At 39.5% G+C, this 22,224-nt stretch overlaps 1 protein-coding gene across 2 annotated transcripts in view; it reads right to left on the bottom strand.

Moving 5' to 3' along the window:
* TUBGCP3 (tubulin gamma complex component 3) overlaps positions 1 to 22,224 on the bottom strand; it is a 58,022-nt gene that overhangs the window by 16,444 nt on the left and 19,354 nt on the right. For both annotated transcript variants that reach the window (XM_074145558.1, XM_074145567.1), the window contains exons 6-11: positions 16,791 to 16,963; positions 12,818 to 12,936; positions 10,424 to 10,549; positions 6,852 to 6,920; positions 1,860 to 1,992; positions 351 to 517 (exon numbers count right to left, since the gene is read on the bottom strand). In XM_074145558.1, coding sequence (XP_074001659.1) covers positions 351 to 517; positions 1,860 to 1,992; positions 6,852 to 6,920; positions 10,424 to 10,549; positions 12,818 to 12,936; positions 16,791 to 16,963 — 787 coding nt within the window. The remainder of the gene's footprint in view (positions 1 to 350; positions 518 to 1,859; positions 1,993 to 6,851; positions 6,921 to 10,423; positions 10,550 to 12,817; positions 12,937 to 16,790; positions 16,964 to 22,224) is intronic.

Below are 22,224 nucleotides of genomic sequence, written 5' to 3'. Positions count from 1 at the left end.
TTGCCAAGAAATTTGCACACATTACTATTGTTACACCAAGCAAGAAAAGATAGAGATGACTTTGTCTCTCTTCAGAATCAAGCATCTATTGTTAGTCCACCATTCTGCCTCGACTAAAACCCAGGATATGGTTCATTGAAGAGAATGTACTGCATCATTGCAACCTCCAGACATCACACTGACTGAATCCATGAAGAGAGCCACACTTCATGTTGTTATTGTATACATTACTTACTCGTGTTACACGTTTCCATCACAGTCTACTTTTCAAATTCTACCCTAAACTTCCCACAGATTATAATCCCACAAAGTAAACAGAGATAACATATTTATTGCATCACATGCATTACCTCATGGTATGTATCTTCCAGCTCTCCATCATAAATCCAGCGATAAAGGAAATTCAGTACAGGATGGGATACTAGGCCAAGAATGTGCTGAACCAGAGATCTCATATATGGATCTCCTGTTTTAGTGTAGGCATGAACTGCTGAGGCTAGTTCACCCCCTTTTCTCCCTGTAACATCATAGGGGAGAGGAAGAGAAATGTATGAAGGAAAAATATACACACCACACTTAAATTCAGCAGCCATTGATTTTAACTAGTCATACGTCACTCAGAGCTTGCTGAACAGCAGTTCTAAAATGTAACAAAAGCACATTTTTTTAATGTTGACAGGGAATTCCTAGGTTTTAAGGCATGAATCATTAATCTCACTGAAGTATTAAGCACAGTTCTCTTGACACTGTATTCTGTCTACTTTATGGCAGCTTGAAGGAATGCAAATTTCAAGACATCAGTTCACACACGAAGACTGACTTTATGCTTCTTTTGTTTCCCACTGCCCCCACCAGAAGAACATTAAAGGAGCCTCAGTATGCTTCCCTTCTCTCCTCTACTTGACACACTCTCAATGTTCTGTGTGCATACGTGCACACAAACACACCCTTCCTGCTTCTTGGTTACAGTTCCCCACGTAGTTGCTTTAGGCATTATCTCTTGTCTTCTTGCAATTGAAAAGTAAGAGACTGACAAAAAAAAATTAAATAGATCCAGTACTTGTTTTGTTGTTGTGCCACACAGAATAAAAGTTCCTTGCAGCACAGACTGCATCATTAACAATATTCATGAATGTGTTAAATATAAAGCCCACTTTTATTCCAAAATTGTTACCAATTCCAATAATCAACATAAAACAGATGTTGTAAGCTTTTGTTGTTCAAGATACTCTTTCCAAAGGGCCACAATCTCCATTACTTTTTGAAGACAGCCAAGCTGAAGTATCCCTCAAGAAGGAGCACAGCCTATTGGCTGGTTACTGGCCAAAGTTGTGGCTAACTCCAACACCACTCGTCAGCTCTTCCTTGGGGATTGCCAACAGAGCCACACACTATTTGCAGATTTGTGAAGTTTTAGCGTTTCACATGGATCTGCAGACAAGTTGCAAATCACTCCTATATGACACCATATAGAGAGGTACAGAGTAAGACTCATACACAGTGAAGACACTGAGCCAACCATTTCATACTGTATCAGTGGGGGTTTTCCAGTGTAACGCTATCTGAAAGATGACTGAAATTGAATAATTGAAAACAGTGAAAAGTGTGGCTTAAAACTTGAAGGATTTCTCAAGTACATTCAGGTTTTAAAAAAAACTATCCAAAAAGTGTAAGTGTATCAAAAAAGCCCTATAATTTGTCACATTTTTGCTTAAACTAAAAGGGAGAGAATCCTGTGGATTAGCCGCTCAAAAATTTCTAAAATGTAACAGTAATATTACTGACATCCGTTTTTGGCATGCACAACCACTCAAAGTTATATAACTTCTCCAGAAATGTTAAATGAATGTTAAACAGACCTTGACAGTGATCAACAAGTGCTGCAAGGGTCTTTAACCTTATTTTAGGATCATACGTCCAGACTAGAAGACGGCGAAGTGTTAAACTGCTCTCCAGTCCCAAATTCACGCCTTGATCATCTTCCAATTGCAACTGATCAAATTAGAAACAGAAAAACGCATAAAATAAAAATGGCAAAACTGAAGCAGAACTGCTGTTATATGTTCTTGCATTAAATCATTGAGCCAAAACCCAGGAGCCACACAACTGGAAACAAAAAATCAAGTGCTGGTGAAAGGACAGAGACAAGCAGAAATGTAACAGGGCAGACAGAACGCAAAGGACAAGAAAGTTAAAGAAAGCAAGATGACAGATAGACAGATAGATAGTCACAAAAGGAGAAAAGAGAAAAGGAAAAAGGAGCAGAGATCCTGAAAGACAGCAAATACTGGCCAAAGAGATGCTCAGAAAAGTGTAAAGAAAAACATCTAAAGGAAAGGAAGGGTGTAGAAGGTAAAATTTCTAATACTGCACAGGCAGCTTATTTTAGTTCAACATGGGATAAATTCTGTTCAATGCCTTCCTGCAGAAGCCATCAGAACTTAAATTAGGTATATAGCGAGATTAAGGAACTGCTACCATTGAAAAATCTGTCATAATGCAACTACCATGAATCTTCCAATACCACAGAAAATGAGAGCCAAATATTTGCATCTGAGATGCACATCTCATAGAAGTACAGATGGGATAAGCAGGACAAGAACATAACCTAAGACTACAGAAGCAAGTTCCTAGAGCAGTCCAAACAGATAAACTCTTAGAAAAGATGCTCTGTTTTTTCCTGTATGCCACAACCAATCCACTCCATGCTTTCAGGTCTAGCACATTTTTTTTGCCCAATACAATGTATCAGTTAAACTTAAGACTAATGCTATCCATATAAAGCTCAACCTTAAAGCCAGTTAAATTCATAAGCTTTTGGATTCTCCTTCGTATCTATGGTGGGGTTTTTTTTGGGGGGTGGTGGTGTTTTGTTTTTTTACACTCATCTTGGAAAAAGAAGGAAGTTGGCAACGACAAGAAAGATACATGAGGAAGAACTGTCCTTTGTCTTTAGGGAAGAAATTATAAACCTCTACCTTCATCACAAAAATTTTAAAGAGGCTGACAATTTGAAAACAGTCTGGAAGGAAAAGATCTGAAAAGCTTATGGAATACCACATAGAACACTCTTTCAGAGGAAGAAACACAGTTGGGGGAAGGTCTGAAGACATAATATAAAGTTATAGAGAGAAAGACAACACAGAACCCTTTGATGAGATTCTTGTTACGTACTACTATGCCTGAACTGCTAATTGGAACTGCAGATAACAACTCCTAAGCTGGCAGCCTGTATGATCTCCTGAATACAAGAATGTAGCATGCACTCAATTCCAAGACAATTTTCTACATGTTTTCAAGGAACTGAAATGTACAGTTTTGTAAAAAATGTGTATTTCAAAAAAGTTGATTTTTTTCCATCGCTTTTTATTTTAAAACTGAGAAGTCACCAAGTTCACCTCTGGGATAATCTGGCACAAGTCTTGAGAACACTGACTTCTTTCTTGAAGATTTCTGCTCCATTAATTATGAACATAAAAAATGCCATCCTCTGTCAGAAGCCTGACTAGATGAGCTACTACTCTATCTCCAATAATGACAAAAGGAAGTGCTGTACAAGAAGAGCAAGTAAAGCTGACCCCTCTCTGCAGAGGTCCTTGATCCTTAGGGTCCTTGAAGCATTCAGGATGTCAGAGGATGCTCAGTCCTTCTAACAGCAGTTTACAGACCTGCCTTCAATGAATTTGTATAGTCCCTTTTTCAACCTCTTGATACTGCCTCTTGCCTGAGACATTTCACTCTGCCTCACCTTGTCAACAACATCAACTAAAACCAGTGCCAGCACCTATCTTTGGTGCACACTGCTGACCCTTCTCCATCCTGCAACATGAAACTGTGCTTCCCAGCCTTCAAGTCACAAGAGAGTCTTCTCCTCCACTGTTGGGTCTCCTTCCTTTCTTTCACAGACTTTGAGGAGGAATCTTGCCAGGGACTTCTTGAAAATCCTCTGGGATTCCCTTCAGTCAGGTGCTGAAGGACATTAACAGAAACTCCAGTCTACTTGTGAAGCAAAACTTTCCATTACAGACACTGTATTGACTGTTTCCTACCACAATGCATTTAATCAATGTGCTCAATACACTCATGAACTCTAACACTGGAGATGAATCTGGCAACGAACATGAAGAGCAACAAGAAAAGCAGTAAAAGGAAGACTGGGAAAAATGTGGATCCAGCTACTGAATGGTGTTGGGAAAGTGGTGACAAGGAAAAGTGGAAAAGAGTGAGGTGCTCAGTGCCTTCTAAGCCTTGTTTTTTGGTAAGATTTGCCTTTGGGAATACCAGATGTCAGCTCAGATCCGAGGGAAAGTCTGGAACAAGGGAGACATACTCCGAATGGAGAAGGATCAGGTTAGGGAACATCCAAAAAATTGGATATACCTTAGTCTATGAGATCTGATGGGATGCACCCACAAGTGCTGAGGGAGCTGGCCAATGTCACCGCAAGGCCACTGTCCTGGTTTGAGGTAAAACAGAACTAATTTTCTGTTCAGTAATTTTTCCTTTTTAGCTGGGCCTCTTCTAACTAACTAAACTCTGAAATTAACAGCATATTGTTCAGAAACTGCTCACTCTCACAGTGGTAAGACCTGATAATACCAAGGAACGGTATGCAGAGAGGCCCTTGCTTATACTTATTGCTATAACAACCAAGGTCACGTAAATTTGTCATTTGCCCCATTGGAGGGTCGGAAGCGGAAAAGCATAGCGGGGTCACACCTGTAGGGAGAAGCAGAGAGGACAGGTGACCCAAAACTGACCAACAGGGTATTCCATCCCATCTGCATCATGCTCAGTATAAAAGCTGAGGGATCAAAGGGTCATCTCTTTTCCTTCAATGGCCGACATCTGAGGAGGACCCTGTCTGTTCGTCTGCCTTTGATCCCGATCCGAGCAATCCTGACTCCAGATCCAGAATCCAGCTCCTGTCCATCACCGAGTCCAGCCTGGGACTTTTCCCTGTGCCTGCTGGTGACGTGATCATCACCCTGCGAGCTTGATACAGTTCTGTATATACTGTATACTTTTCCCCTCTTTTTTTTCCCCCTTTTTAAATTATTTATTATTTAATTATTTATTAATATTTTCATTAGTTTATTTTTTTCTAAACTCATAAATCTCTTTAATCTCTTCCTCTCCTCTCTTTTCCTTAGAGGGGGGAGGGAGGGGCCATCTGTCATTCTGATTGGTCAATCTGGTCAAAACCACGACAGCCACTCTTGATTATCCTTGCAACATCATAGTAATCAAAGGAGGTTCCTGACAACCAGGAGAAAGCAAATGTCACTCCTCTCTTCAAGAGGAAGGATCCGTAGAACTACACACCAGTGAGACTCACCTCACTCCATGGGATGCTGACAGAGCAACTAACCTGGAAACCATTTCCAAACACAGGGAGGACAAAAAGCATTTCTCAGGAGGAAAAGCTCAGGAAAAGGAGGAGGAACATTTGTGGTGATGGAGTTTGTCTTCCCAAGCAAGTGTTAAGTGTGCTGACGTCCTGCTTGCCAGGAAGTGACTGGACGTTTGCCTGCTGATGGGAAGTTGTGAATGAATTCCTTACTTTGCTTTTCTTGCACGCACAGCTTTTGCTTTCCTTATTAAACTCTCACGAACTTGATTGACTTGTCTTTTTGCCTTCCTTCTATTTTCTCCCCATTCCCCAAGAGACAGGGGTGAGCGAGAGGCTGGGTGGGTGTTTGCCTGCTGGCCACCAGGGTCAACCCACCACAAAGGCAAATGCAGTCTGAAAATAAGTGATGCCAGAACTTTCCTTCCATTTTCGCCTTACATGCTTCCCCTCTCACCAGACTCATCTCTTGTTTTGAAAGGTTTAGTGGAGCAGGAAAGGTAGAGGTAGCTGCATTTCAAAGAAGTCATAAATATTTTCATGGTCAAGAAGTTTTAGAAGAAATCAAAGCTCCAGCAAACTAAGAGAGCAAACATATTTTGGACAGAGTAGGAAATAATTATAAAAAGAGTTAACTGGATAGTAGTCAGGAAAAACAAGCAAAAAGTATCTATGACAGGCATTCCAGAAGTCAGGAATGTCAAAGAACAGCAAGGTGAGTCAAAAGAAATAGATGCTTTGAAAACATTTACAGAAACCTATGACGTAAACTACAGATTTCTGTTAAGTCAGAATTTTAAATGCATTTTAATTTAACTTTAGGTTAATTCTCAGAATAAATTTTGCTCAATTGCAGATAATGAACTCCTTGAAAGTCCCATATAAAAAAAAAAAAAAGTAAGCAGAAGAAAAAAATAAATCTAATTTTTATTTTAAAGATAGCATCCAGTGGACAAACTGCAAGATTATTAGCACTAAGTTGGTCTATACATCACAGAAAAATAATAGAACACTGAAAGACCTTACCCTCTCAATACAATGGAAGGGACAAAGAACACACACACAAACTGCCCCACACAGGACAAAAAGTTGGAACAGCTGTTACTAGCTGCTGAACCACGCATTGCTTGAAATATAGAAAGATTTTGTTTTCTCCTTTCAAAGATGTGTGATGCTGTTTGGGATTTGAATGAGAAAAAAACCATGCAAAATAAAATTGACAGAAAGGATGAAAAAAAAAAAGGGAGAGAGGCTTAGAAATACACATTCTATTCCTTGCTTATGTAACACATCAAATAAAAGTAAATTTCTAAGGGAAAAAATGTTCATTGGTACATACATTCAAGAGTAAGAAGTGCACAAGTCACAGAGAATTGTGTCCACTGTCAATAGAAACTGATGTACATTCTTTCCTTTCTAACAGGGATAAGCATATCTTTTAGGAGATATTCAGATAATGTAAAGCAAAATAAGGAAGTTAAATAAAAAACAGTTAACTTACCTGAGAATGTAAAACAGACAGAAGTCTGTAGTATTCTTTAAGTTCCTGATGTAAGGCTGCACAAAAACTCTGTATGTGGAGAAAAAAAAGAGGAAAAAAAAAGGAAAAAAAAAATCAGGAAAAATCTTTCTGGTTTAATTTAGAAAAACTTTTATCCTAAACTATCTTCACACTGTGAAGGTAGTTAGAAATTTCCTAAAAGGAAGCAAGCTACAAATTTTAGCACAAAAGCAAACTATTAGAAAACTGGCCAATGTGTAAGTGCTTCCCTAAGAGATGCACAGACCTTCTCCAAGAATATACACAGTCAAGTGACTTTCTGTTTTTTTGCTGAATAGTTTAATCTGTTGATAGAATTATGACAAGCGTAACTCTCAAAATAGATATATCATCTCAATAAAGACATTAATAACTACCATAGAGATGTGCAAATCATAACATGACCCAGAAGAAATTTTCTTTAATAATCACATAAAATACAGTATGTAGTAAAGCAATAATTTCAATTTCAAGAAGGCCTCTAATAACAGAACACGGAAGTTAGGCAACCATCATTATATTTACAGTATAGACTATATGACATGAACAAGAAAACACAATACTCTTAAAAGAATACTCCCAGTAAGTGCTGCTGGATGAAGTACTCTACGTTTTTGGCCTTTTATCAACTGGCAGTTGTATATGATTCTTCACTTGGCATGGAAGAAATGAATAACGCTTAACTATATCCTAAGAAATCTGTAAAATGTGCAGAAGTTAACAGGCCTGAACTAAAGCAAAGATTCTCCTTTGTAAAACAATTCTAAGCACAGCTACTTTGGGCTGTTTAAAAATAAATAAAGACAGATTTTAAAAACAATTCCTGAAAGAATACTTGTTTAGTAACAGATAGTTTTTCACAGTTTGGGTTTCTGTGAGTTTGCTTTGGTTTTGTAATGTTCTTAACCTAACATACACACTAAAAAAATCATGCAACACATTTTATAAAACAGAATTTAAAATATGGCTCATTAATTTTGGACTGAGTTGAAAAATTTGAACTTTAATCACTGTTAGGATTTTTTTTAAATTGTTTCGTTTCTTTTTTGAAGAGTACTTACACACACACACAAATTCTTCAGAACTGATTTCTTATCCAATTCTGAGCTACTGATTTTGATTATCTATTTAATGGACTTTTTAAAATATGAAATTCCCGAGGACTTTCCCCTCAACCCCTTTTGAAATCATCAAAGTCAAAACAATTTGGAAAAAAAAAGGAAAACCTCACAAAAAGAATCCAAGAGCTAAAAGTAAAATATTTATTCACTGGAGTATATAAAAGGGAGAAATCACTACTATAAGCATAAGGAGAAAACAAATCTTTCCTGCTAAGAGGCCTACCTGTTAAGAGGCTAAGAAGCCTAGAAGAAAAAAAAAAAATCATTAATCTTGCCATTGTATCCTTTATAAAGAAAGAGGGTTCCTTTCCTCAACTCAACATCATACATTAGAAAGAAAATTTAAATTCATTTTATTCCAGAGGATACTGAAGGGTAAAAAGAAAACCCCTTACTCGTAACTCCACTTTTCATTTCTTCTCACTTGCTTCTTCAGTACATTTTTGAATCTATGCAAGTAGCACTTGCCAAGATAGAGGGCAGAGTAGAGCCTCCGAGAAAACATTCCAAGGCACTACACATCTACTCAAAAAGTGAGAACAGTAATCACTGACTTTAAGTAGCCAAAAGGATTCAGGATTGAACTGGCCGTCAACTTTTCAGAGAAGCTTTAAAAGTTAAAATTTACATCCACTGCCAATTCCTGCATCACAAACTACAGATCTTTTGTTTCCCAAACTGTTACTGAAAACTGGACATTATCCTAGAATTCTGATTTTGTCTACAGCAAAAGAGAATTCAGGAAGGAAACTGAATGCTTGTTCAAGAGAAAAATACTAAAATGCCCCACTACCTCAACTGGATCTAAATGGGCAAAATGTCAAAATACAAGGCAACTTATATTTCACTGCTGTTAAGTCTCTTTGCTCTCTGAGGACAAAGTAGACCTTAGATACTAAGCAGCAAGGGTAGAAGAATACAATGTTAAAGTGTAGCATTTCTACTCCTAATAATTGTCAATATCTGACATTTTGCATGGTGAAAACAGTCACCAGAATCATAATAAAAAAGGTGTCAGACATCTTACCCTACCTGTAGTTTGAACAAGGGTTTACGCAAGCATTCTTTAAAAACACTAAGTAAAAGTTGCTTTAGAATGCAACTTGTCCTATTCTTAGGTGTGCAGTACCTACAACTGTCAGCTATCAAAGCCATGAAGACCAATGGTATGTACTCTTTTTGCCCAGATACTGACAGCAGGAGTAGAATATATTGTTTCATTTTTACACTTATGTCCCAGAAATATATTAAGTGCTTGCCACAAGCAAAATTAACAGCATTAGAGCTATGCAGATTCAGCTAACTAACTGCACAGCTTTCTGCACAGGATCCAAAACCTGCATATGGTAGCTAAGATATTGCATGTTTAAAGTCACTGAAGAACTAAAGTTCTCCCCTTGCTGTAAATTTGGAGATTAAAGCCAGAGAACAGTAAAAATAAGCATAAGCAGGAAGCTACCAGATAAAGAATAGGAAACTTCACCCAGATATAAGGGGGAGAGTCTGAAGAAAATGCATATACAGTAGCACTACCATATAAAACATGGAAATCAGCATTGGATCACTACAAAAGTTATTATTTATATGTAACTAAAAGGGTTACTTAGAATAAGAGACAGAAGGGAACAGAATAAAACATTAGAAAGTAGGAAGCACTACAGCGTCTCTACTGACCTCTTAAGAAAAAATAGATTGAAGGGAGAAGCACTTCAATTTCTTGGCAGATTAGGTAGGATGTTATGGCTAGAGGCAAGGATAACATTTCTGTCGACTCAGAAGGGATAATATCCAGTTTTACAGAGGGAGCAAGTGAGAGGAAACGGGAATGCCTTAGCAGTAAATGTGCTTTTGGGTATTACAGCAGCTGTGAAGTTACTGTAGACTACAAATCATGATGATGAAACCTATAAAAACAAAAATTAATATTCTTTTGATGCTGTATTCAAAAGAAAGGGCAAAAGATAATGGGGTATTTGCATTTTATGTAAGTTATGCAGTATTAACACACAAACATCAACATTAGCTAATGAGAGTGTCTCCTGCAGAGGTCACTAACAACCAAACTGATAATTAGCTCAGGGATGCCACCATCCCATTTAAGCAATCTTTTTGTTTATTAACATGCATGAGTACTTAAAAAAATAAAAAAAGGAGATTAAGAAAAGGAATCTCTGCATGATACTTTCCAGCTACAAATGACGGGGGCAACTCCTCCTTATGACCAGCAAGAGCAAATGCCTTTCCCTTGCCTTCAGACTATCATCTATGCAGCCCATAAAAGGAGTAAATCAAAGGATGAATTATCCAAGCTCCAAAGTTTATGCACAGTTCTAGTACTGCATTTTACTCAGTAATTTCTAAGGGAAACAAGACCAAAACATTGTAGCAAAATCAATTTTTCAGTTCACCTACCTGTCCCACAAGTCCAAACGCACGATCCAAACTCCTCTGGTCTGTGTATTTTCTTATTTTATTATGTAGCCACCCCAACTCTGCAAGTCTACTTGTAGTATCTCTGAGAGATTTGGACAAGCTCACCTACAAAGTTAGCAGAAACAGTAAGTTGCAATTAAATCAAATCTACCACGCCAATACTTGTTTCTTCATGAAAGCCCCTCTTTCTCATAAAACACACCAGTTCAGGAAACAATCGTTCTACATTCTACAGCAGAGATGGTGCCAAAAAAGCAGACAACCATGTAATTATCATAAAATTTATACACATAAGCATTGAAAAGGCAGCAGCAACAAACTACTGGCAGCTTTGTGACCTCCCCTTTTGGAAATCTTAATGTAACAGTATTCATACTCTTTCTACATTTGGCAATTATGGCAGTAACAAAAAGGTCTTCAGAAAAGAGGAAGAGATCTCAAATTTTACGATGTAGAATCACACTTCATCTTATCTTGATAATCAGCAAGACTGAAAATATTAGAGCTATAGGAGTCAGTGACTGAAACTAATGAAGAAACCTAGTGAAAATAATTAGTTACTACTACATGTGAAACAAACCTTTAACAGAACAGAAATGACCCAATGCCAGACAAGGTACCAGGAACCAAAACTTACAGAATCCAAATTACAAGTTTAAATCCAATCCACTAGTAACAGGTTTTATAAACTATTTAATCACGTGCCTCTGAGCTCTTCTACTCTGTTTCTACTTTTTTTTTATACCACTTCATCCTGCCACTTCATCTTCTCACTTCATACTGCAAGCCTGCCAACACCCTATTTAACTATTGCTACAATTTTCACCTGAATTAGGACATTTCTTCCTTTAAATTACCAACACATAAGACACTGTTCCTCTTGGTTCTTACTTGAGATTTGCTTCTACAACATTTTGTCACGTTACCCAGGAGCACCACCATCAAGTTTTCAAAATTTTATCGGGCAAAGAAAAACAAACAGTCTGACTTATACATTAGGCCAAGAGGCAGAGATTGACTTTTGCCCACAGCAATTGGGCCTATTCCATCTCTACAGACAATTTTAACTTCGAGAGCCAGCTGGAACAGTCCAAACCAAAGCAAGGAAGTGCATTAACAAGCTAAACAGATTGCCAAAGAAACAGAAATCAAGCTCATTCATTTGGACTTTTAGTTAGCAGTACCGGCATTCTCTAAGATTAAAATCAGCTACAGAGTGTGGTAGCCACAGCAATGTGGGCCTGAACCAGGCAGCAGCTATTGGCTGTAAGACCAGAGTTCAGTCCCTGGCCCTCTTGTTTACATTTACAGGCACAGCTTCAACTTTTTGAACAACTTCTCTAGGATAAATTCTAGCCCAAACAAGCATGATCGGACACAAAAATCCTGCCTGCAGCTAAAACTGAAGAGATGACATAAGAACTACTTAGAATTCTGCAACTACAGAGTGCTTGGCAAGCATTAAGTACAATACACATCCGCTGGAATCAAATGAGGAACAAGCAAAATTGGCTTAGTGTTATTACATTTGTATCTCCTAGATCAAATCAGAAGCTGCTAGCTCATACAGTGCTGAATGTCACCAACAGATCTAATATTAATGTTGACATGAGAAAACATTCTGGCAAGAATAACAGTTTGAAAAGTGTGCTTCTTTCCGGAAAAAACAGACTGTGTACAATGATATTCTCTCTGTGCAGCTGAGGGAAAACTACATACTTCAGCTACTTTTTTGCCTAACATGCATTCAACACAGCTACAGGAGGTATGATCTTGCTCCTCCTTGATCATCAGAAAAAGTTCCAGCTCTAGTCAGTCAAATAATTTCATCTTTGCTGGGTCCAGTAGATCAGGATAAATGCCAATAAGGAAAAAGAATGGAAGACAACTGACGTCACAAAAATAACTGAAGACACAAAGTTCTCAGGAAAAAGCATTACTGACCACAAACCATGTGAATAATCAAACTCCCTGCGTTAACAGAACTAGGAGTTCAAACTAAGGCAGTTTTTCACCTATTTGATATGAAAACTACACAGAAAACTAATGAAACCCATAGTGCAATTTTTCAATCACTGATTATGTTTCCTCCACGTACATCTAGAAAAATCTATTATGCTATCTTTCCTTTGCCATATCTAATCTAACCTATATATATGGAACACAATTAACTCAGTGCAGGTGTTGAGGAATTACATACTTTGCAGCATCTACAGGTGCAGAAGATGACATCCTTAAGAATCTGTTTATGATCAAGAATGAACTGATTTAACAAGATTTAAGTTTTCCATTTTCCCCCTCCACTAAGCAGCCCTAAATGTCATTGTAATGTTACAGGGCACTATAACTGAAATACAAGTCACCATACAGTACCTTTCCCTCCACTTTATAGCAATTTTCAGAATTGCACATTTTGATGTTTTTGCCATCTATTCCCTGGAAGACATATAAAACATCTCTTACAAGGTTTGCTTCAGTTATTTCAACAGAGCCTAGAAAGAAAAAAAAAAAAAAATAAGAACAGCCAGTATTTAGATTTGTTGGGACAATTAGTTTTGATTACAACTTCAAAAAGCTATTTAGAAGCCTAGCCAAAAGAAGAAAAGAGAAAGCCTGTGTTTATAACCTGTAAATAAATTTTTTACGACCTCTTAACAACCTGACAGGAAAGCCAAGAACTCCCTTTACCTGCCTCTACTGATATCTGGGATTCTCTCAGAGCGGGTCTGCTTGTATGACACAGGGCATGTTATATTTTAACAAACACTTCAGCCAGTCCTTAAAATTGTTATCTTTTCTGATTCAATCACCAGTGTAAGTTCTGAGACAAGTATCAAAATAACTTTATCTTTCTTTAAACAAACAGCTGAAGCTGTTAAATGGGACTTACAGAACAATCTCTTCTACGTTTAGCTAGGAAAACAAGAGTTAATTCTGAAGGACGAGCTCCTTGTTTAAAATTGGCTTTCAATCACATATGCCACTGCTCAGCAAAAAGATGCATCAAAACCAGACTGCCAGCTGCATAACAGCTATAGATCTGGCAGATAGAAAAGTGCAAATACTGTTTCTGAAGACAGATATACCTTTGATTTAGTAGAGCTTTTGCTACTGCAGCATACAGTTTGGGTCTGGCTCATATCTCTAGTTAGAGGTTAGATTATGTTTCAGATTTAGGATATTTACTGATATAAAGGAAACAAAAAACTGAAAAAGGTGCTGCGCAGGCCACTGCAACTCCTCCCACCTTCTACGAGCAAAACAGCATCATCTGCTTTTGTAACTTCATTTAAGATATGAAGAATTAATTTCAATGACGACTATTCAGAAATTGAGATGCTACAACATGCTTCTCCTAAATCTGACAGTGCTCATACTCTCATCATCCCGGAATAAAAACTACAACAAAAAAATTCTGTTCTTATTTTGACAAAAGGAGCCATCACCTCAAGATGCTGTTTAAAATTGAGACTCCCCTCATAATACTAAGATGTGCATGAGAGTAGCTAGTCCTTTTTAGGAACTCTTAGTGAAATGGTAAAAGACTCAAGTGCATGTTTCTTTAATTGGTAAATAATACAACAGGTATTAATATCAACCATACAGGGCCCCTGATCATACTGTCTGTGTAGGTGTAGCAATAAAAAAACTCCAATTAACAGCAACCAACTTTAGAAGAAAAAACCCACTTTTAATTAGTTAAAAGAATTTCATATTCATAGAAATAAATCTTCTTGACAACAGCTTTTTATACCCTGAATGCATGCCTACTTCTATTTCTACATCAACAAGTGACTACATTTAAGACAACTGTCAGTCCTTATACTCATCCACATAAGAATCACCAGTCACAGCCGCTGGCTGACTGACTGAATGAATGAAACAGGTTTGTACTGCTCTTTATGGCAATTAGTACAACAAAAATAAGAGGCAGTGCTAGATTGTATATAATTTTATATATTTTTCTACATTTATATGTATTATAGAATCATAGAATGGTTAGAGTTGGAAGGGACCTTAAAGATCATCGAGTTCCAACCCCCCTGCCACGGGCAGGGACATCTCCACTAGACCAGGTTGCTCAAAGCCCCATCCAGCCTGGCCTTGAGTACTTCCAGGGATGGGGCATCCACAACTTCCCTGGGCAACCTGTTCCAGTGCTTCACCACACTCACAGTAAAGAATTTCCTCCTAATATCTAATCTAAATCTCCCCTCTTCCAATTTAAAACCATTACCCCTTGTCCTGTCACTACATCTCCTGACAAAGAGTCCCTCTCTGGCTCTCCTGTAGGCTCCCTTCAGATATTGGAAGGCTGCTATGAGGTCTCCCCAGAGCCTTCCCTTCTCCAGGCTGAACAACCCCAGCTCTCTCAGCCTGTCTTCACAGGGGAGGTGCTCCATCCCTCTGATCATCTTCACGGCCCTCCGCCGGACCCGTTCCAACAGGTCCATGTCCTTCCTGTGTTGAAGACTCCAAAGCTGGACACGGTATTCCAGGTGGGGTCTCACGAGTGCAGAGTAGAGGGGTAGAATCACCTCCGGCGACCTGCTGGCCACACTTCTCTTGATGCAGCCCAGGATGTGATTGGCTTTCTGGGCTGCCAGTGCGCACTGCTGGCTCATGTTGAGCTTCTCATCCACCAACACCCCCAAGTCCTTCTCCTCAGGGCAGCTCTCTAGCCGTTCTCTGCCCAACCTGTATTTGTGCCTGGGATTGCCACGTCCCAGGTGCAGGACCCTGCACTTGGCCTGGTTGAACTTCATGCGGTTTGCACGAGCCTACCTCTCAAGCCTGTCCAGGTCCCTCTGGATGGCATCCCTTCCCTCCAACGTGTAGACCACACCACCGAGCTTGGTGTCATCGGCAAACTTGCTGAGGGTGCACTCTATCCCACTGTGCATGTCTCCGACAAAGATGTCGGAGATATTAAATACATCGTATATATAAATAATAAGTATTTATAAATATTACATATATATATATACATACACACATACACAGACATGCATCCTCTTGCGCATCAACAGTATTGTTAATTAGGTTCTAAATGCCAGTTGCTGCCCTCAGATATACCAGTACATCTCTGTTTGGTCTGTAAGCTGTTGCTTTGTGCACTGTTACTCACAGATGCAGGGGCTGGCAGACAGGCTATATTTTAGCTTCTAACTATCCACGCTTCTTTATATAGGAGTTATTACAAAAAAAAACCCAACAAACCAACATAAAACCCCACATCTCTTATCTTTCTTTGCCAGAGAGTAACAGGACCGTTGGATGACATCATCTCCCATTAGCTCTCTTATTCAGAAAAATCTGCCACTTTTACAGTAAAAGTAGAGTGGGTTGAAACTTGCACAATGGCCACAGAGAGATCATCTGTTAAACAATTTATCCTTAGTTACACTTGTGTAAATTCAGAATAGGCATCAGTTTCATGTCTACAGCCACTTAATCAAGGAAATAAATGAGTAATATTTATTTTTATTGACAGTATTTTATGTCAATTGCTCTAAATACAATCACCGTAAACGGTGCACTAATTTGAAGAAAAAACAGTTTTAAGAGCTCTATATTCCAGTGCACATTTCCAGGTTTTAAAAGACAGAATCACAAATGGATGAGTCGATTTCCAGTATCTGAGGGGAGCCTACAGGAGAGCCAGAGAGGGACTCTTTGTCAGGAGATGTAGTGACAGGACAAGGGGTAATGGTTTTAAATTGGAAGAGGGGAGATTTAGATTAGATATTAGGAGGAAATTCTTTACTGTGAGTGTGGTGAAGCACTGGAACAGGTTGCCCAGGGAAGTTGTGGATGCCCCATCCCTGGAAGTACTCAAGGCCAGGCTGGATGGGGCTTTGAGCAACCTGGTCTAGTGGAGGTGTCCCTGCCCATGGCAGGGGGGTTGGAACTCGATGATCTTTAAGGTCCCTTCCAACTCTAACCATTCTATGATTCTATGATTTCAACAAGTTTTATTCACTGAGCTCACTTTCTGACTTTCTAAAAGCAGTAGCATCTTCTGATCATCAAAAGAGTGATCGCTACTCAGAAACCAGAATCACCTGATTCTGACAAACACTGCAATGAAGTCAGTCTTTTAAAAGGTCCAGAACACGTCATCAAACCGATCACTGCAAAAAGAAATTAACAACCAGCCAAAGAGATTGTGGCCAAATATACCAGCCCTGCGTATTTGCCTCTATCCTTCTACCGAATACATTCTAGCAAAACACTCCTCTAAAAATTCAACATGCTATAAAACTATTTCAAAATCATTAAAAACAATGGTGAATATAGATAACAATTGTAAAAAGTTGTCTTTAACAAATGCATCTTTGCTCACCACTTGTATCTCCTTCTCGCCTTGACCTTGGCACACCACGGGAGACAGCATTTGAAAAGCCTTTTGAGGTAGCACTTTGTAAAGAAGGCTGGCTGGCAGTTAGAGTCCATGCGAGACGTGACCCTAATTGCTGACGGAGGCAATCTCCAGTGCCTGGAGCTTGATAGGATTGTCTAAAAAGACAAAAGGAAGAAACGTATTTAAAAACTTTGATTCTATACCCATCACCTGGTTTGGGGTATGCAAATTTTGAAAAATGCCCCAAGCTTGAGTTTGTTTTCTGTGGATGTTTTGTTTGTTTTTTTAATAAAGGAACCTTAAAAAACAGTGCAGAACATACAAGCAATTTATTGCTTCCTATAAGCCGACACTTTCCAAAAAAAAAAAAAAACCAAAAAAACACAACTGTAGAAAAGAAAGGAAGTGTGACTTTGATAAATACGATTTCATATCAAAGATTGACTTTGTTCACACTGAAGCATGTAGATATGCTGAAACAGATTAAAAGTCAACTATAATAATAATAAACAATAGTCATAATAAGCAACAAATATTTAAGTTTTGTTATTACTTGAAACTGTAGTTACATACCAAAGAACTAAAGGAAAATAGAGAAAAAGGAGAAAGTTCACTTTCCTGCTACTCTACTGTTCAGGACATTTGTGTGAAGTGGCTGAAGACGTGATCAAGGAGGGAGCACCTAGACAAGCTCCAATTTCCCTCCTCAAACTTGTCAATTCTTCTCACAAAAGTAGCCTTAAAATGTGAAAAATGTTAAGACTAGAAGTTAACTTTCTGATTATTTCTGTATCATGATGATGAAAAATAAAGCTGAAAATATTTGCAAGGGATTTTTGCTGCTGACCATTCCTCTCCCTTCCCCCAACCGAACACAAACATTTGGAAACATACACATATTTTTAAAAAATAAATGAATTACACAAAGCTGTGAAAGCACAGTTGCAGGGAGAGATGGAACAAGATTGCAACACAGGTGTGCATGTAAAAAAAGTCAAGGAATGCCCTTCCTGTCTCAACCACCACATCATAACTCACAGGACGGTCACACATCATACTTAGATGATTGTAACTAATGAACAAGAACACAGCTGCAAGACAGAGCAACTCTGTTATGCTTGGCATTTCTAATGCCTCAACTAGAGTACAACACTGAGCTTAGGCTGTTGTCCTTCAAGAAGAATGTACTCTAGAAACAAAGGGAAACACGTACAAAGAGAAGTTCAGGAGGAAGGAAGCTCACAGGAAGATCTAATTTGGGTTGCCCAGCTCACAGACTGCAGGACTAAAGAGAGAGCAGTGGAATTGCTATAAAATGGAACAGTCTGAACAGGTCAGACCAAGAATATTTCAGGAACAGGGTGATATTTTTAAGCAAGCAGATATAGGAAATAACCTCACTGACATACCTTTCTATACTGGATCAGAATTATATAATGGTTGAGGCTGGAAGGGACCTCTGCAGATCACCTTTTCCAAACCTCCTGCTTAAAGCAGGGTCAACTAGAGAAGGCTGCCTCTCGTGTACCATTCAGTCATGTTTTGAATATTTTCAAGCATGGAGACTACACAACCTTTTTGGGCAACCCAAATCAGTGTTTCACAACATCCCCATTGCCCCCAAACACACACCCCACTGTTGTCCCTAAATGAGGATCCTTCACCCCATGTGCAAAAAAACCAATCAACACACTGAGTTGAAATATTTGTCTTTACTTCAATTCTGTAGAATTGGGTGCCAGGCATTTAACAACAGCCAGCACACCACACAGTTCTGTCAGTCCAGTATTTATGGTTATAAGGCACAGCTGATTGGTGAGCTACAGTTCCTTTACCATCCCTCATCATACATATGCATTCAAGTTAACATTTTAAATATTTTGGGAGATCCCCCTAATCAGCATGCTCATTATTTACAAAAGGGTGTATATTTTAGTATTATAATCTCCTAAGACTCCTCTTGGACACACTCTTATCTAGACTACATTGCAAAGACTATACATCTTGTCATCCTATACTTAGATCAGAGACCAGGAGTGTACTCCCTCTGTCGGCCTTGTTCGCCTTCAGTAAACTCTTGATATGGTAATCCTTCAACAATTCAATTTCTTTGATCTAAGTTTCAGTTAATTGTTTCTACCTCTAGTCCAAGTCCAACTAGTTTTAATTTCAGGAGTCCAGCTGAAGTTCAATCAAAGTTCAATTACAATTTTATATAAAGCGCCTGTGTAACTTTTAACCATATTCTTTTGACATCACCACCTCACTGCAAAAGAAGTTTTTTTCCCTTATGGTTAACTGGTATTCCCAGTCTTAAAAGTTCTGCCAATTGCCTCTTTATCCTTCGCTGGGCACTACCAAGAAAAGTCTGGCTCAGTCTTCTCTACTGCCCTGGGTCAGGTATAATCACACGGGTAAGATCCCCTGAGCCTTTCCTTTTCCAGGCTGAACAGCCCCAGCTCTCCCAGCCTCCCCTCAAATGCCAGATGCTACAACCCCTTAATTAGTTTTGTCATTCCTTCTCCAGACTTTCTTCAGTCTGTCCATGTCTTTTTTTATACCATAACTGGACCCAGCATTTCAGATGTGTTCTCACCGGTACTGAGCCTCCCCCAACCTCCTGGTGATGCTCTACCTAATACAGACCAGGAGGCTGCAGCCTTTTCTACCACACATTGCACACTCGTGTTCAAATTCGTGTCTACCTGGAACTCCAGGGCCCTTTCTGCAAAACTGCTTTGCAGCCAGTCAGTTCTCAGTACATACTGGTGTCTGAGGTTATTCCTCCCCAGGTCCAGGACCTCACTGAACTTCAGAAGGTTCCTGTCAGCACATTCCTGGAGCCTATCAAGGTCCCTCTGCATAGCAGCTGAATTATCTGCTTTATCAACCACTCCTCTCAGTTCTTTATCATCTGCAAAATTGCTAAGGGTACACTCTGTCCCATAAGGTGGGATGATGGTGTATAGGATCCAATTCTTGGGTTACACCATTAGTTACTGGACTCTAACTGGACTTTGTGTCACTGATCATAATTCTTTGATCCTAGCAGTCTGCCTGCTAGGTGAGTTTTCAGTCCACCTTACCTACTCTATATTTTATTAAGTTTGTCCATAAGGATGTTACAGGTAGACAGTGTCAAAAATCCTACGAAATAAACCAAATTCACTGCTCTCCCCTTGTCCACCAAGCCTGTCATCTCATTATAGAAGGCTGTAAGACAGGTCAAGCATGTCTTCCCTTTCTTAAGTCTGTGCTGACTACTCCTAGTCCCCTTCTTGTGTCTGGAAATACTTTCCATGATTAGGTGCTCCTCCATCACCTTCCCAGGTGTTGAAGTGAGGCTAACCAGTCTGTAGTACCCTGGATCCTTCTTCTTGAACAAAGCAGCAACATTCGATTTCTTCTAATCCTCAGGAACCTCCTCCAGTTGCCACATTTCAAACATTACCAAGAATGGCCTCACAATGACAGTGGCCAGCTCCCTCAACAGTTGTGGATGCATTCCATCAGGTCCCATGGGCCCTGAACATTCTCCGCCAGGGGTAAATTGGGAGCTGTGAAGATTTTCTCAAGAGTTTCAGGGTCCTGAGCTGGTCTTACCAGCACAGACCAAGACAAAGAAAGCACCAAGTACTTCAGTGTTTTCCACATCATCTGTCGTCACAGCCCCAGCCCCTTGAGCAGCAGGCCCATGTTTTCCCTAGCCTTCCTTTATTCCTTATTCTTTCTGTTGCTCTTTATGTCCCTTGATAAATTCAACTCAAGGTGAATTTGGGCTTTTCCTGCACCCTGGATGCCCTTCTGCACCCTCCCCTGCTTCCATCTTTTGTACACTTTTTCATGTCTGAGTTTTGTGAGGAGCAACTTGTTCATCCATGTAGGCCTCCTGCCACCTTTGCTTGAATTTCTGCTTGTCAGGGTGGACTGCTCTTGAGCTTTAAGGTGATGACCCTTGAATACCAACCAGCTCTCAGGTCAGGCATTTGGACTACATGATCATTGTAGGTCCCTTCACACTGAACTATTCTATTATCTCCTGAACCCTTCTTTTCTCCAGGGAAGTCTCTCATAGGGTTCCTCCTCCAAGCAGTTCCCAGAAAGAGGCCCAAGTCTCCTCTCCTGAAGTCCAGGGATGGAATCCTGCTTTTTGCCCTGCTTCTTCCTTTCAGAATCCTGACCTGCACTATTTCCTGATGACTGCAGCCAAGGCTGTCCCCAGCCTTTGGCTTCCCAACCAGGTCTTCCTTCTCTGTAAAAAGCGTCAAGTCCAGCAAAGCACCTCTTCTTGTCATGTCCTCAATCACCTGTGTCAGAAAGCTATCATCAGTTCACTTCAGAAACCTTCTGGATTGCTTGTGCCCTGCAGCACTCCCTCTCCAGCAGATATTGTGGTGATGAAAGCCCCCCACAAGCTCTAGAGCCTGCAAATGTAAGGCTTATTCCAGTTGTTTAAAGACCTTATCTACTTCATCCTGATAAGGCAATGTACAGCAGATGCTGACTACAGCATCACCCATGTTGGTCTGCCCTTTAATCATAACGCATAAAGTCTTAGCCAGCACCTCATCTGTCCCTGTGCAACGATCCATACATTCTTGCTGCTCTCTCATGTAAACAGCAATTTCCTCTCCTTGCCATCCTAGCCTGTCCTTTCTGAAAAGCCTGTATCCACCCTCTGCAACACAGTAGTGGTACAAACTGTCCCACCATGTTTTTGTAATCCCAATGAGATCAGAGCCCTAGTACTGCACACAGACCTCTTAAGTTCTCCTGTTCCCCATGCTGCATGTGTTAGTGTGTAGGCACTCCAGCAAAGTTGTGCTGATGTCCCAGAAAAGGTATGAGAACTTCTTTTATTAGGTTGCCCTCTCCCCACTCCTCATTTGTGTGTGCACACTTGGGTGGACCCCCTTCTGCCCTGCTCTGTTGCTTTCAAGGTCTCTTGACAATGCCACCCTGCACCTTTTGCTTACTAACCTGGTCTGCCACCTCCTGATTCAGTTGTGGGGCACCATCCTCCCCTAATGTTCCTAGCTTAATGGTATCTTCTACTTGTGCATCCAAGATACACCATACAAACCTAGTACTGACAAAGTCAAGTAAGTATTTGTATTGTAAAGTATATTAATAACAATAAAATCCAGTTGTGTCAGCACTGGTTAGTAGTTCTGCAATATGAATTCTATACATCATCTCAAATACACTGTATAAAAAAAAATAATCTTCAACTCAAAATAAAGCTGTGGTACTTTCTGAAAAAGCATCTATTCCAATTTTTTGTTTGTTCTGGGTGTGGGGAGAAGAATTAAGAGACAAGAATATGGTGTCTCTTTTCCAATTATGAGACAGGAAAGAAATTAATAAAAGTTTCCATAAATTCGCCTTTTATTAGCAATGTGGTCAAATCATAGTC

The sequence above is a fragment of the Numenius arquata genome, chromosome 1 (genome assembly GCF_964106895.1).
Source record: "Numenius arquata chromosome 1, bNumArq3.hap1.1, whole genome shotgun sequence".
NCBI lineage: Eukaryota > Metazoa > Chordata > Aves > Charadriiformes > Scolopacidae > Numenius > Numenius arquata.
Note: the sequence above shows the minus strand (reverse complement) of the source record. Positions and strands in the feature narration are given on the sequence as shown.